Consider the following 13,949-nt stretch of genomic DNA (forward strand, 5'->3'; position numbering starts at 1 on the left):
GTTGCAGTGTGAGAGTAGTGAGGGAAAGGTGAAACCTTAACTTCTTGGTTACTCCTCTTCCATTCCTCCCATGCTCCCAAGGTGTTGAATTCCTGGGACTTCACAATCACAGTTTGGAAACCAAAAGTTTACTTCACACATATTGAGCACTTTGCCATATTCAAGTTTATGTTTTATTATTTATTCTATCCCAAAACTTTGGGCATTTATTTTAAAGAAAAGCACAACAAAAACTACTAAGCACTTTGAATGGGTGAAGGCAAGAAAGTGTACCACTTTTTTTTTTTAACCTACACAAAGAACCAAATCAAGCCAACTTACTCCCATCAAGTCAATTCCAACAGCGACCTGCACAAATTTGGCTAAAAATTCAATAATTGATAGTATGAGAAACCATTCATTAATTTAAGTGGGGTTACAATTGGAGTTTACTTATTGCTGTTGGGGGTATTAGCTACACATAGTCACTTGGCTCAAATTCTTTCATCATTTCTGTCTGCTGTGGGTCAATAACTCACTGCAGAAAAGGGCTTGCTACAGAGTTACACACTCATTAGTTCTGATTTGTTGCTCCTCCACTCTGGCTAGCCACAGTAGAGCTTCTGAAAGCAGTTCCTTGGGATTTAATGGAAACATGCAACTTTTTTTTCTGAATTCCTGTTATCCATTCAAAGTATTTCCATCTTGTTACTTGGCAGCTGTTGTTAAGTGTGGTGGAATCTGTTCTGATGCATAGAGACCCGTGTATAGGGTAGTAGCTGGTGAGGTTGAACCTTGTTGTTGGAACCAACCTTGTGGCCCAGTGCTTTATCCCACAGTACGGGTACTGCTCCTCCTACTTGGCAGTAGATGGGTGATTATCTCTAAGAAACATCTTACAAGTGCACTGCTGTGTCACTGCATTGAGGTTAAGCCTTAGTCCCCAAATTCTCTAGTTTATATGGCACACGCCTCCACTTGGATGCCCTCCTATAGATAGATGTACACTCCAATAACTGAAGCAGAGACTAGTTCCCTATAGACACCAGCTACAACTAACTATAGAGGAGGCCTCTGCCTGTCACACCTGAGTATGCAAATGCTTCTTCTAATTCCCTCTCCTAGACTGTAAGTAGGACCTTGATTTCACAAGACAGGTTTCTCTTGGTGATGTGGATTTCTACAGATTCTTCCAAATTTAGATCATCAAGAACTCAACAATGAATCCTTTTCTCATTTGAATTTTATTAAAAATGCTACTCTTTTCCAGAGGCTCTGATTCTGTATGGGTGGTTTTCTTTAGCTGAAAGGGAATGTCACTTGGGAACATGACAAAGACCAGTGCCCTTTGGACATTCTTGTCCTCAATGTACTAGAATCAATCAAGGGACCAGTTCAACCAGAGCAAACATGAATCATTTGCAAAATCTATCCTTAGGACACACAGAAATGTCCAGGGTGGTGAAAATTGTCTTCTTTTTCATCTCAAAGAGTACAAGGGAGGGAAGGAGAGAGACAGAGACAAACAGAGAAAGATATAGAAGAGAGGAAACAAAAATAAAAACAACCTGGGAAGGAGGGAAACAAGTGTAAAAGATGGGGTCCAGAGTAGCAGCTGGGGCCTTGGAGAAAACAGAATCTTTGAATACGTTCCTGCCAGAGACAAAAGCACTGGCTCATTTAAAAAACAAAGGAGGGCAGCTTGATCCTGAAGCCTGCTGTGCACCAAAAATAGGCCCTTAGATTCAGTTCTCCACAACTGAGGAGGACTCAACGTACCATCCTGGAAACAACTCACTTAAAGCATTTGCCTCACTTTCTCCTGCCCACCTTAACTATCACCCTCACAAATAATTCTTCTGAGTAACACATTGGGAACCTTTAGCTCCCTGGTACTGGCAGTTTTAATGTGTCCATTGCCAGCAATAAATTTTGTGCCAAGAAAACCCGACTCCTGGCGTGGAAGGATTAAACAGTCCTCTAGTGCCATCTGTGCAGTGAAGTGAAAGCGTGACTTTGTGCACCCAATGTGCATGTGTTGCCATTGGCAGTAGGAAGTGACTTCTATTTACATGACTACCTCACGCATGGAACACCTAAGGGGAAAGATGAAAATGGCCACCGCAGTTGGGGGTACAGCTAGGGGCCTCTTGTGTGGGAAGAAGAAGCCTATAAGAAAGCCTGGAAAAAGAGGCAGGTTGACATGGCAGATCCTATGTATCAGCCTCAGTGGGAGGACTGCATGATGAAGAAATACCCACTCAGCTAATCTTCATGGAGGGAAGTAGGGTGGGAACCATGGACTTCCTTAGATGTCAGGGTTTGTACTTCACCTTGTGCTTCTACTTTAGAATGGGAATTTTAAATGAACTTTTAACCCATCATGTCACATATTCTAGAGTCAGAGTTAAGGTCCTGGCAAGTTCACCTGTAATGTTTTAGGAGATTTTAGTACTTGGGGTATCTGAGAATGACCTTTGGCAACTCAGCAAATAGAATGGCTTATAGGTCACATTATTGTTGTAAAAAATTAACTTGGAAAAAGAGAGAAGTGAAGGAAAAAATACAGCTTTTTTAATATTTAACTTCCAAGAGCTTTTAAAATTAAATCAAGAGAGGTTTTAAGGTTTATGCTCCATATTGGACAATCCAAACACAACTTTGAGGAAAGCTTTAAATAGCGGACAACATTTCACAGGGGAAAAACAAGCACAAAATAATTATTAAATCCAAAATAGGATGTAATAAGGATTAAGAGTTAGAGAAAATGTCATGGGCTTCAAAGGGATATGCTGCCTTTTGTACTGGGAGATGAAGCAGTACACGTTTCATAACATTTGGGGATGGAAGGGAAATGGTTTGCAAGCAAAAGAGACAATGTAAGCAAAGAAAAATGCCCAGAAACAGAGACCAGTGAGCATTCCAGGTAAACTGAGCTGTTATAAGAAGTGTTGAATGTTTGGTTGAAGAGGGAAGATGGAACTTTGTTGAGCACCCAGATAGAGACCATTAAAGTATCCTTGTTGTTGTTGTTAAGTGCCGTCAAATCAGTTCCAGCTCATAATGACTCACTACAGTACGTTGTAGTTAATCTCAGAGCTCTATATGCAATGGACTGGAGTGTGGAAAGACAAGGAGACAAATTCTTTTATTGATATAAAGCAGATGGGTCATATGACAGCAGCAATAGAGTTTGAAGAAAGGATGTCTAAAACAGCCTATTGAGTGTGGAAGAGATGATCTGGGAAGAATTGGGTCTAATTATCAGCATACTTAGGGACAAACGACCAGATAGATGATTTGCGCAAACACTTCATAGCTTGTTACTTTTCTATCATGACTAAAACACAGAGGTAAGCACACACACAAGCACATACACAGATCCGTAACACACACTGGCTCTCTCTCATTGACACACACAAGCCTTGATAATTAAAGGTAGAAATAACAGGTAAAATTAAACTGCATATACTTATATACTTACATAAGAGGTCCTGATGCGAGCTGTAGGATAAGCTGACCATTGGACTGCTAAATCACATGGTTGGCTTTGTGCTTCTATAAAGTTTTAGAGCTTTGGAATCCTGTCAAGGGTTGCTATGAGTCGAAATAGACTCGATGCAATGGGGTGGGCTATATAAAGTTGCACAACTAGAAATGTTAATAGTGTTTTATTGTAACTTGATCATATAGATCAGAGTCCATAGTAAGGATGATGTTTTCCAAAAATGTCTAAATACTGCTTAGGGCAATGTATTAACATGAGGCCCATGTGTCAAAGTCATGGCCCAGATAAAGAAAAAGTATGTTCTTAAAGTATTCTTGTTGCATTCTATGATAGTTATGGGGGTGAGGTAGAGAAAGTTATTCAAGGACTAGAGGTTAGACACACATTTTTACATGGGTGGTGAGGCAGGCATATACAATAAGAGGGAGGTTAGCTGAAGAAAGCTAAAGGAGTTGGAGACACAGGGAGGGATGCAAGAGCTAAAATGAATAGAAGTAAATACTGTTAACTGATGGTACATGGAGGGGATTGCAACCATTGTAAAGAAACAAAGTATATGATTTGCTGAATATTAAACCAATGATCTATCTGTTCTGTAAACCTTCACTTAATGCACAATAACAAGGTGTTTTTTTTTTTTTTTTTTAAGTATTCTTGTTGTTTGTTCTTTCTAATTCATTATTTTGGGAAGAGTTTAGATATTCTTTTGAAAATGTAAATAGAGAGAATTTACCTTATAATCCACACATTTCAGGGTTATTTTGTTGTTGTTGTTTTTCTTTATAACTAAGGTAAAGAATAGCATCAGGAAAAATGCTTTGGAAGACTGAGAGTGCTAAAATGGTTCTCAGTCGTTACCCTAGCAATTCCAGCTGCTTCAGTGTGACACCAAAAAGCATGTTTTGGCTTTGTAGTGGCATCCACACTGGCACGTGGGGGCTGCCAATGACAGTTGCACTCAAACCATATTTCAAATGCTATAGCCATCTGTAGATGAACCTGCCCACTGATTCTCCTATCAGAAAACCAGCCTGTCAGATGCTATTTAATTATTTGAGCTCAATGGTTTCTTAGGGTACTGAACAACTGTACATACCCCTTACCTGATATGTTCAAATTTTGTGTATGAAAACTGCACATATGTAGCTATGACTAAGATAATTATAACCTTGAATGGACATCTCAATTATGATAATATGAGAAATTTTAATATATAGCTAGAGGTTTACATAGGCTTATAGGATCTAAAGAATATGTTGAATTTGACATGTTGTTTTCTAAACTGAAAATTTTATACTTAATTATCTGGTGTTGCTTTGTATTTTCAAATGAATGCATATTGTGACCTATACAGCATATGATAAAGAATGTGATCACATAATTATGCAGGGGAAGCTAATGGAGTATCTATAGACCACCTGTGTTATTGCTTTTTAACAAGAATTTTGTTGGAAACAAAAATACATATTTTCCAGAATAGATACACTTAAACATATTCTTAAAACACTTATAAATGGGTTACAAAATGGGCAGTTTCTCATCTCTTACCTTGTAATAGTCAAGGTTATCTTCTGGAGTTGGGAGACCCATGTAACGTTCTGTGTACACTGAATCTATGATGGAAAAGGAAAAACTTAGTTCATCCAATAAGAAATTTTTCTTCTTTTCAGTTACTTTATCTGTTTTTTGTCTTAACAGAAGTATATCTCCAAATCATTCTTAACTGACTTGCTAAAACAGCCAGAGACATTAATTTCTATGTTTCTTAGACTCATGCCTTCCCATCCTCAACCCTATTTCCATTTAGCCCTTATGGAGACAGAAAGAAATCAAACTAAATGATGTAAAATCCAATCAATAATTCACTTACAGAAAAGCCAAATGTAAAGTGTTAAGAGGCTTTACATTACCATCTGACCCTGTCAAAGAATTTTAGTTGCCACGCAATTTTATCTCAATTGTCTTAAATTGGTATATCCTGAAGATAAATAAGATGCACTATTTCTTTTACTTCCAGAAAACCTTAATATTGCCTAATTATTAGTTGCTTACCCAAATAATATTTTATTTTATCACCAGGTTGAATTTAAATGCAATGAAGTAATTCAGTCATCATATATTTGCTGTTATGTCAGTTCAACTATTCTATCTTAATGCAAGTTAAACATTTTTCTTTCTCTCTCACTCTGCAGAAGGGTCTAGAATTTTGGTGTTATAATGGTTGACTATTGCGAAACAGTTTACATTAACACCTGTCTGCTGAGATGACATACAGTTTTTTAAAAAAAATCTCAAATATAGTGAAAAAGAGTCAGAATGTTGCTTATGGTTGAGATTTAGATGTAATTTAAAGGATTGATGAAATCAGTTTTGAAATCACGGCATAATTAAAAGTGAAATTCAAGTCCACCTACATAGACCAATGGCAATGTGTGGCATTGTGGGTTAATGAGCCAGACTGCAAAGTCGTTTGAACTGCAAGGTCAGCTGTTCAAGCTCACCAAGTGCTGCTTGGAAATCCTATACAGGGTCACTATGGGTCAGAACCAACACAATGGCACTTAGCAACAACAACATACTCACTCATTTACTGTCATCTGGGGTGTCACTTCACAGGGCATCTTTTGAAATAGTTTCTTAATGAAAAATTTACTGTGGCTAAATTTCTATTTAACTTTCAAAACCTAACAAAACTGCTTCAAAAGATGCTATGTGAAGTAATGTCCCAGATTACAGTAAATGAGTGAATCTAAGACTGGTGTATTGGACTTTCTGATGTGGCATTGTAGAAGCCGGACTGGACTGCAAACCACAAGATCTGCAGTTCAAACCCACCAGCTGCTCCTCAGAAACCCTATACAAGGTTGCTGTGAGTCGGAACCAACTCAACGGATGGCACTTAGCAACAACAATAACATGTTGCCATTGGGCTATGAAGTAGGTTAATGGCTTGAATTTCGTTCTTAAATGTACCATGATTTCAAAGCTGATTTTATTAATCTTTTAAATTTCATCTAAACCTCAACCATAAGCAACATTCTGACTCTTTTTAGATGACTGGCATTGTAGAATAAAAGTTACATTAATATAAATATGGGTTGTTCCATATATATTCATGTCATTTCTATGAAAATCAAATATTCTGTTTCCAAAAGAATAATAGCATTATTTTATAATTTAGATTAAAATAAATACACTACAGGTATTTTTGCATATGTAAAGAATACCATGCTTTAAAATATAAGATCTTCATTAAGTATTTTTTTTTTAACTTTAATATGGAAATATTAGTAACTTGGTCTAGTACATTTGACAGGGGGAAAATTGCCTTTAAGGAGAAAGTAAAACTTTCTCAAAACAGATGCAGACTTCAATTCAGCTTGTCATGGAACACAATGTTGTTTTTGTTGTTAAGTGCTGTTGAGTCAGTTCTGACCCATAGCGATCCTGTATAGTTTTTCCGGGGAGCAGCTGGTGAGCTTCAACCACCAGCCTTGCAGTTCAAACCAACTATGCAGTCCAGTACATTAATCCACAGTGCCAAACCAGGACTCCAAACTAGCAGAGGATGGTTTGAACACAATTTGTTGTTATTGTTAGGTGCCATCGAGTCAGTTCTGACTCATAGCGATCCTAATACACAACAGAACAAAACACTGTCCAGTCCTGGGCCAACCTCACAACCATTGCTATGTTTGAGCCCACTGATGCTGCCACTATGCCAATATTTTAAATATCAGCACAGTCACCTGTGGTAGCCAGGTTTCAGCTGAGCTTTCAGACGAAGACTGACTAGGAAGAAGGAGAGACGAACTACTTCTGAAAATTTAGTCACTGAAAACCTTATGAATAGCAGTGGAACACTGTCAGCACCAGACTATTGAACACATTGCCCTGTTCTTATTCTTGCTAGCCATGTTTACATGTATAAGAGATCTGAAATTAAAAAACAACATAATGTAACTTTTAGAAATCTGCCATATGAATTGTTTATTTCAGATCTTTGAGAAAAACTGTTCACATTTATGCATGTATAAGAACTTTCAACCAACTCAATGGCCCTTAACAACAACACCATAAGAACTTGAGGAAATGTCCTATATTTTAGGTTGGTGCATGTACATTTTATAAAATTCTCTTCTTAGTAAATGTTTCCAAATTTCCAAACTGAACCGAGAACCACAAATCAACTGCTCCTAGGAAACCTATACAGGAGTGCTATAAGTTGGAATTGACTCGATGACACATACCACCACCACAAATTTACAGATTGTTTCTATTATTTTATTGACCACCAGAGGTCTCCCAAAACAAGCTATCCAAAAGAATTACTAATAACAAAAAGAAGAATATTATATGAAAAAAAAATCCTTGTGTGTAGCTCAAATCCTAACTACTCCCTTCAATTTTTCATCAGAGTGATGTCGATGCTTTGTTTTGTTTTCACAGTGGCTTCTTTTGATTGGGAGAGACTTTAGAAACAGATTTCCACAGGGTCAGGGTTAGGATGGGAGCACAGTGGTTCTATAGGCTAAACACGGGACGGTGAACCAGAAGATCTGTGGTTTGAGCTCACCAGTTGCTCTACAGGAAAAAGAAGAGGCTTTTGCAAAGATTTAAAGCCTTGGAAACCCTATACAGGGTCACTATTTAGTGGGAGCCAGCTCCATGACACTTAACAACAACAATAAAAACTATTAGGGTGCTGTTGTTTTTAATGCCATTCAGTTGGTTCTGACTCACAGCGTCCTCATATGGAGTGTCTGAGGAGCAACTGGTGGGTTTGAACCACCAATCTTTCAGTTAGCAATCCAGTCATTGCATATCCTACAGCGCCACACCAGGACTCCAGGATTAAAGTAAGAAATATTTAATGAGGATATTCATTATTAATGAATCTATCCTTACAAAGGTCAGTGGTTCGAAACTACCAGCTGCTCCGCGGGAGAAAGATGAGGCTTTCTACTCCCGTAAGGATTTATACCCTCGGAAACCCTGTACAGGGTCGCTATGGGTCGGCTCCGACTCGAAGGCACTTAACAACAACAACAACATCCTTACACTGAAGTCCTGGTGTAGCACTATAGGTTAATACGTTGGACTGCAAAGTCAGCTTGAACCACAAGGTCAGTGGTTCAAGCTCACCAGCCACTCCTCAGAAACCTTATACAGGGTCGCTATGACTCAATACTATGTAATTCGACGGCACTTAACAACACCAACACCCTTAAATTACACTAGGGACTTGAGAAGAGGTGAGAAGAAAATAGGAAAATCATTCACCTCTTTACTACCTACCTAGTGTTCTACTGCTCACTCCTTCTCCCATGGGAACAATAGCCTTGTAATTGTACTCATGTGTTTGATGCCTTATAGAGTAATATTTTCTCAGTGAAGAAGAGAATATGCTAGAGTGGCTTTAATCTACTTTCAGGTAGTGGGAAAAAACAAAATTCTTCAGAAGTAGAATTCTCCTACCCTTACTTTCCTTTGCCTGGCCCCCTTACCTCACCCTCCCACCAAACCATGGCCATGAAGTCGATTCTCACTTATAGTCACCCCATGTGTGTCACAGTAGAACTGTGTACCCCAAGGTTTTCAATGGCTGAATTTTAGGAAGTAGATAACCAGGTCTTTCTTCTGGGTGCCTCTGGGTGGACTCCAACCTTTTGGTTAGCCATTAAGCCTGCCCAGGGATTCTGTTTCCATCCAAAGCTTTACTACTTTTGCCTGAGGGGAGATATACACATGGTTTCTCAAACTATGCTAATATGTTAAGCCAAAAATTCAAATTATAATAAAGAAAAGGCCGGCTTACCTGCAGAAATGAAGCATTTTGAAATATAGAAAGCAGAATGTATTGGTAAGTAACTAAATGTGTAGTTAATATCATATAGTCTTTCACATAGCAATATAAGAGAGAATATCCCATAAATTACTTCTGAAATGAACCATCTCATTCACTGTAGAAATGCTGAAACTCAAAGTGGATTAGTTTTGCCACTGGAATTTTAAGGTTGACACTCAACATCTCTTGGGTCTTGATCGCAATTACATACCATAGTATTCCCAGCGTGATACAGGCGCCACAGCTATTCCACACTTGAACACGCCACTTCCTGATCCCAAGACCATTGAGGTTACATACCCTCCATATGACTAAGGAATAGAGACAGTTATATTTATAGAGGTAAAGGAATAAGGACATATGGTAAGCAAGTCACAGTTTCTACATTTCTCACATCTTTATATACTGTGTCTCTTTAGAGATAGAAAGCATGAAAAACAGGGTTTACATTGGCCTTAACTGGGCAATTGCTAAGGACTACACTTCAAAGTCCTGGTCCACTTTTAGGCTAGATGTAGGAGACAATGCATGAAAAAATGCGTTGACCCTGGTAACTGGGTTGTATCATTTCAAAGAAAGAAAACAAACTAGGGATAAATCTTTCCTTACTTTGACTCATGAGAAAAAGTCTCCCTTCTTCCCTACAAATAAAAGTATACTCGGTAGAGGCGAGAAGGTTATTGCCTAGAGCTCTCAAATATTTTATCTGGATCTTCTTAACTTAGAAATGATAAACATGATTTCCATCTCCAAATGTTAATATACAAAAGATAAATTATCCTGTTCTGGGTTGTATTCACTAAGGAACACATACAGATTCACCAGCCAAACAACTACTCACCCAGCCCCAAATGGCAATCCGTTTGTCATCCACAAATCCCATTTTTGAGAATTGTCTAAAACACATGGAAGAAGTCCATGAATTAATATACAAAAGAAAGATAACTGCACAAATGTGAAACCCTGACACTCGTTCTCTACTTCATGCTAATGTAAACTAAGGCAAATTGCTGCCAGCAATCACATTAGTACCTGAGATAAATGTCTATCATTTTAACTCAAGGTCTCAATGAACAAGATTTACTCTTGTAAGAGTCCATAAAAATTTTGTCTCTCAGTGTGTGTATGTGTGTGTATGATTCACAGAAAACAAATCCTGGCAGTTTTTTTTCACAGTTTTATATAAAAATTTGCAGCCCAGATGCACTTTTCTTTACATAATTGAATTTAAATCTCTCCAGATGTTTTTCAGTTCAAGAGCGGCTGCCCCTACAATGGAGAAATATAAGAGCAGGGAGAACATCTGGGTAGGGCTTAGAAGGTCTCTGGACCCTCTACCTGAGAAATTAAACATTCTCTTAATAAATCTCTGCTATACTGAATATTGGTTAGCTAGCTCAGCACCATTAAATAAAAAACACATTTTCCTTGATGGATTAAGGAAAGTCTTTCTGCCACTAAACTGTGTTTAGAAGGAAATCCATGTAAAGAAACGAACACAATGTTTTTGTGCACCTATTCGTATTAACTTTATTTCAAAAGTCCATTTGTTCACTGAATTGTACATGCAAAAATGTTTGAAATGGTAAACATGTAACAATTATTTTGTTACATATAGCAGTGGTGGTGGTTGTGTGCAGTCGAGTCGGTTCTGACTCACAGCAACCCTGTGTAGCATTTCTGAGGCTTTAAACCTTTTGTGGAGCAGAAAGCCACATCTTTCTCTTGCGAATGGCTGGTAGATTTGAATTGCTGACCTTGTGGTTAGCAACCCAACTCACTATGCTACTAGGGCTCTTTTTGGTATATCAGTTGTTGTTGTTATTAAGTGCCATCTAGTCGGTTTGGACTCATAGTGACCCTGTTTAGGATTTCAAAGGAGTGGCTATTGCGTTTGAACTGCTGACCTTGTGTTTCAAACCAACCTTTCAGTCCAGTGCATTATACTGCACCACTCTGTCATAATTTAAAAACAACAACAAACAAAACTCTAGGAGAAATTTAAATTTTTTTTAATTTAGTAAATAAGACTTAATTTTGTAGTTCTGTGAAGGGAGTGAAGCAAGAGTTGCTTGCATTGACCAATATGTGACTTTGAAAGTCTTTGTATTGTTGATTGATAATAGTACCATCAAGTTGGTTCCAACTGACAGTGACCCTGTATAGGGTTTCAGAGAAGCAGCTGGTGGGTTTGAACCACTGATCTTGCAGTTAGCAGTCCAATTAAAAGTAAGTCATTTTCACCTTATCTTCTCAATACAAACTTCTAAACATTAGACAATAATGTACATGGAAATCCTATACAGGGTCGCTATGAGTCGTAGTCAAGTCAACAGCACTTAACAATAACAATAACAAAATGTACATGAAGAAACATGTACCAAATCATAAGTGTACAATTTGATACCCTTTTGTAAAATGTACATATCTTTGAAAACTGAATCATAATTACTGGCACCCCAGAGTCCACCTAGTCATTTCCCCATTTGAAAAAGAACAAAAATAAATATGTTCCTTTATTGGATTCTATAAAAACTTTATGTGAATTTGTATGTGTTTGTGGGTATGTAGACAGGTCATGGCTCATCATTCTGAATTTATCAAGAGTGATTTCTCTTCTGATTAGATGATTCTGCCTGATTTTGGAATTTATATAATTGAGACATGCTTTTGTGGCCTGCTTCTTTCACTCAACAGTCTACTCATGAAATTCATCCATGTTGTTGTATATAGTTTTTTGTTGATAATGATAAAATGATATTCTATATATTATTGTATGAGTATACCACATCTTATCTTTTTAACTGGAGTTAGTCAGATTTGAGAAGCCCTGTAAACCATTTCTCACAGAACAGTTTGGATAGATAACAAACTCATTTTTTTTATAATATCACAGTGCCACTCTTGAACAAATTTGTCCGCTCTCAAATCTAACTCTCTGTCTCTTTTCAATTGTTAAGGAAAATAAGTAATTATTAACTTTGGTATAAAAGACTTCCATCTACTCAGGGCTACTTAATAAATAACCTGCCATCGTCTCTTCTTCTCTTTACTTGTTCCTTTTCTCAAAGATATGTTTTTCTACTCATTTTCTATCCATTCTATTTAGGAATCTTTCTGAACTTCCCAGTTTATTTTACAACATTATTTTTAACCACCCCATTTATTATGCTTCACTTCCTCATATACCTGTAGAGTTAGTTGTGGAAAGTCAAATATTACATTTCCCATTTACTAGTTATACTCAATAAACTGTAAACATTGGATCCAAATTCTGTTCCATTTGGCAAGCTAACTACCCTAAGAGCCTCTATTTCTTGACTTGCTATGTGGGGATGTGTGGGGCTGTTGTGCAGTTTCAATGGACTTTAAAAACAATGCAGGGAAAACACTTCCCTCGATATGTACTCATTACATAGTAACTAATATTCATGATTGAAATCTCTCATAAGTTAAATCACATTTATGTGTAATCTCATAACTGGAAAGATCAGATGTGATTCATACTCAACAAAGCCCTTATAATTGTAACTGATGATGATTGTGCTCTGTAATTTTCTCATCCAGATTGTATAAACCACTCCTTGGGCCTCACCATGGTCGTTGTCCTCCTTATTCTATCCAAAGGATGGGTTTGCTTGATCAGTTACTGTTGTTGTTGTTGTTAAGTGCCACTGAGTCAGGTCTAACTCATAGGACCCTGTTTAGGGTTTCCTAGAAGCAGCTGATGGGCTTGAACTGTCGATCTTGTGGTTCGAGGACCAATACTGATCCTATAGTACCACATTTATCCTTCCCTTTGTCTGCGTGTGTTTGGTACACTGGAATCTCTGTTGTTGTTTTTAAGTGCTGTTAAGTTGGTTCAGACTCAGAGAGATCCTGCATAGAGTTTCTGAGGAGCAGTTGGTTGATTTAAACCTCGAACTTGCAGTTAGCAGTCCAGTGCTTATCCTACATTGCCACACCAGGACTCCTAGCTGATTGTAGCACATATCAACTACATTTCTAGATTACAACACTAAGAGGAATTTAGAACATGCTCTTTTTTTAACTGTAATTATATAGATTTTTACTTAAGTATAACATTCACTAAAAATCTGCTCCAAAGATCAAAAGGTTACAAATTCATCCCAGGACAATCCAAATTATTTCTAGCTTACTACATTATAATATAAATGAGGGGGGGGCAGAGATAACTTTTGAAGTCATCTCCTAGTCACTCACCTTGCTGCTTCAATTTGATCTTCAACTTCAAAAGTTCCCAGTCTTTTGTTGATTGCATGCATGATAGTATCTCCTTGGTAACCACTTCCTCTGCCATCAATGCTAGCTACTATAATGTTTTCTGTACTTGCAAGGTAAGTAGCCCAGTTGAGTCTGAAGACAGCATCTGCTTTTTGACTACAGGGACCTGCATATCTGTAAAAGATTCCAAATTGTTAGTTTTAATGGTTTTCCATCAAATGAAGAGAACTTGCATTTCTCATCCCTTGATAATGAGCCTGAAACTGGGCCAGTCAAGAATGGATCCTCTAAAACTTGGCAACTGACTTAGTTATCTAGTTTCTTTAAGGAGCTCTGGTAGCATAGTGGTTACAAATCGGGCTGCTAACC

General features: G+C 37.6%; 1 protein-coding gene across 1 annotated transcript in view; it reads right to left on the bottom strand.

The window, feature by feature from the left end:
• The window catches only part of DPP4 (dipeptidyl-peptidase 4), a 124,328-nt gene that overhangs the window by 9,116 nt on the left and 101,263 nt on the right, over positions 1 to 13,949 (bottom strand). Inside the window, exons 20-23 of the mRNA XM_006866987.1 lie at positions 13,560 to 13,754; positions 10,177 to 10,231; positions 9,547 to 9,646; positions 5,036 to 5,100 (exon numbers count right to left, since the gene is read on the bottom strand). Of these exons, the coding sequence (XP_006867049.1) occupies positions 5,036 to 5,100; positions 9,547 to 9,646; positions 10,177 to 10,231; positions 13,560 to 13,754 (415 nt within the window). The remainder of the gene's footprint in view (positions 1 to 5,035; positions 5,101 to 9,546; positions 9,647 to 10,176; positions 10,232 to 13,559; positions 13,755 to 13,949) is intronic.

The sequence above is a fragment of the Chrysochloris asiatica genome, unplaced genomic scaffold, assembly GCF_000296735.1.
Source record: "Chrysochloris asiatica unplaced genomic scaffold, ChrAsi1.0 scaffold00099, whole genome shotgun sequence".
Lineage (NCBI taxonomy): Eukaryota > Metazoa > Chordata > Mammalia > Afrosoricida > Chrysochloridae > Chrysochloris > Chrysochloris asiatica.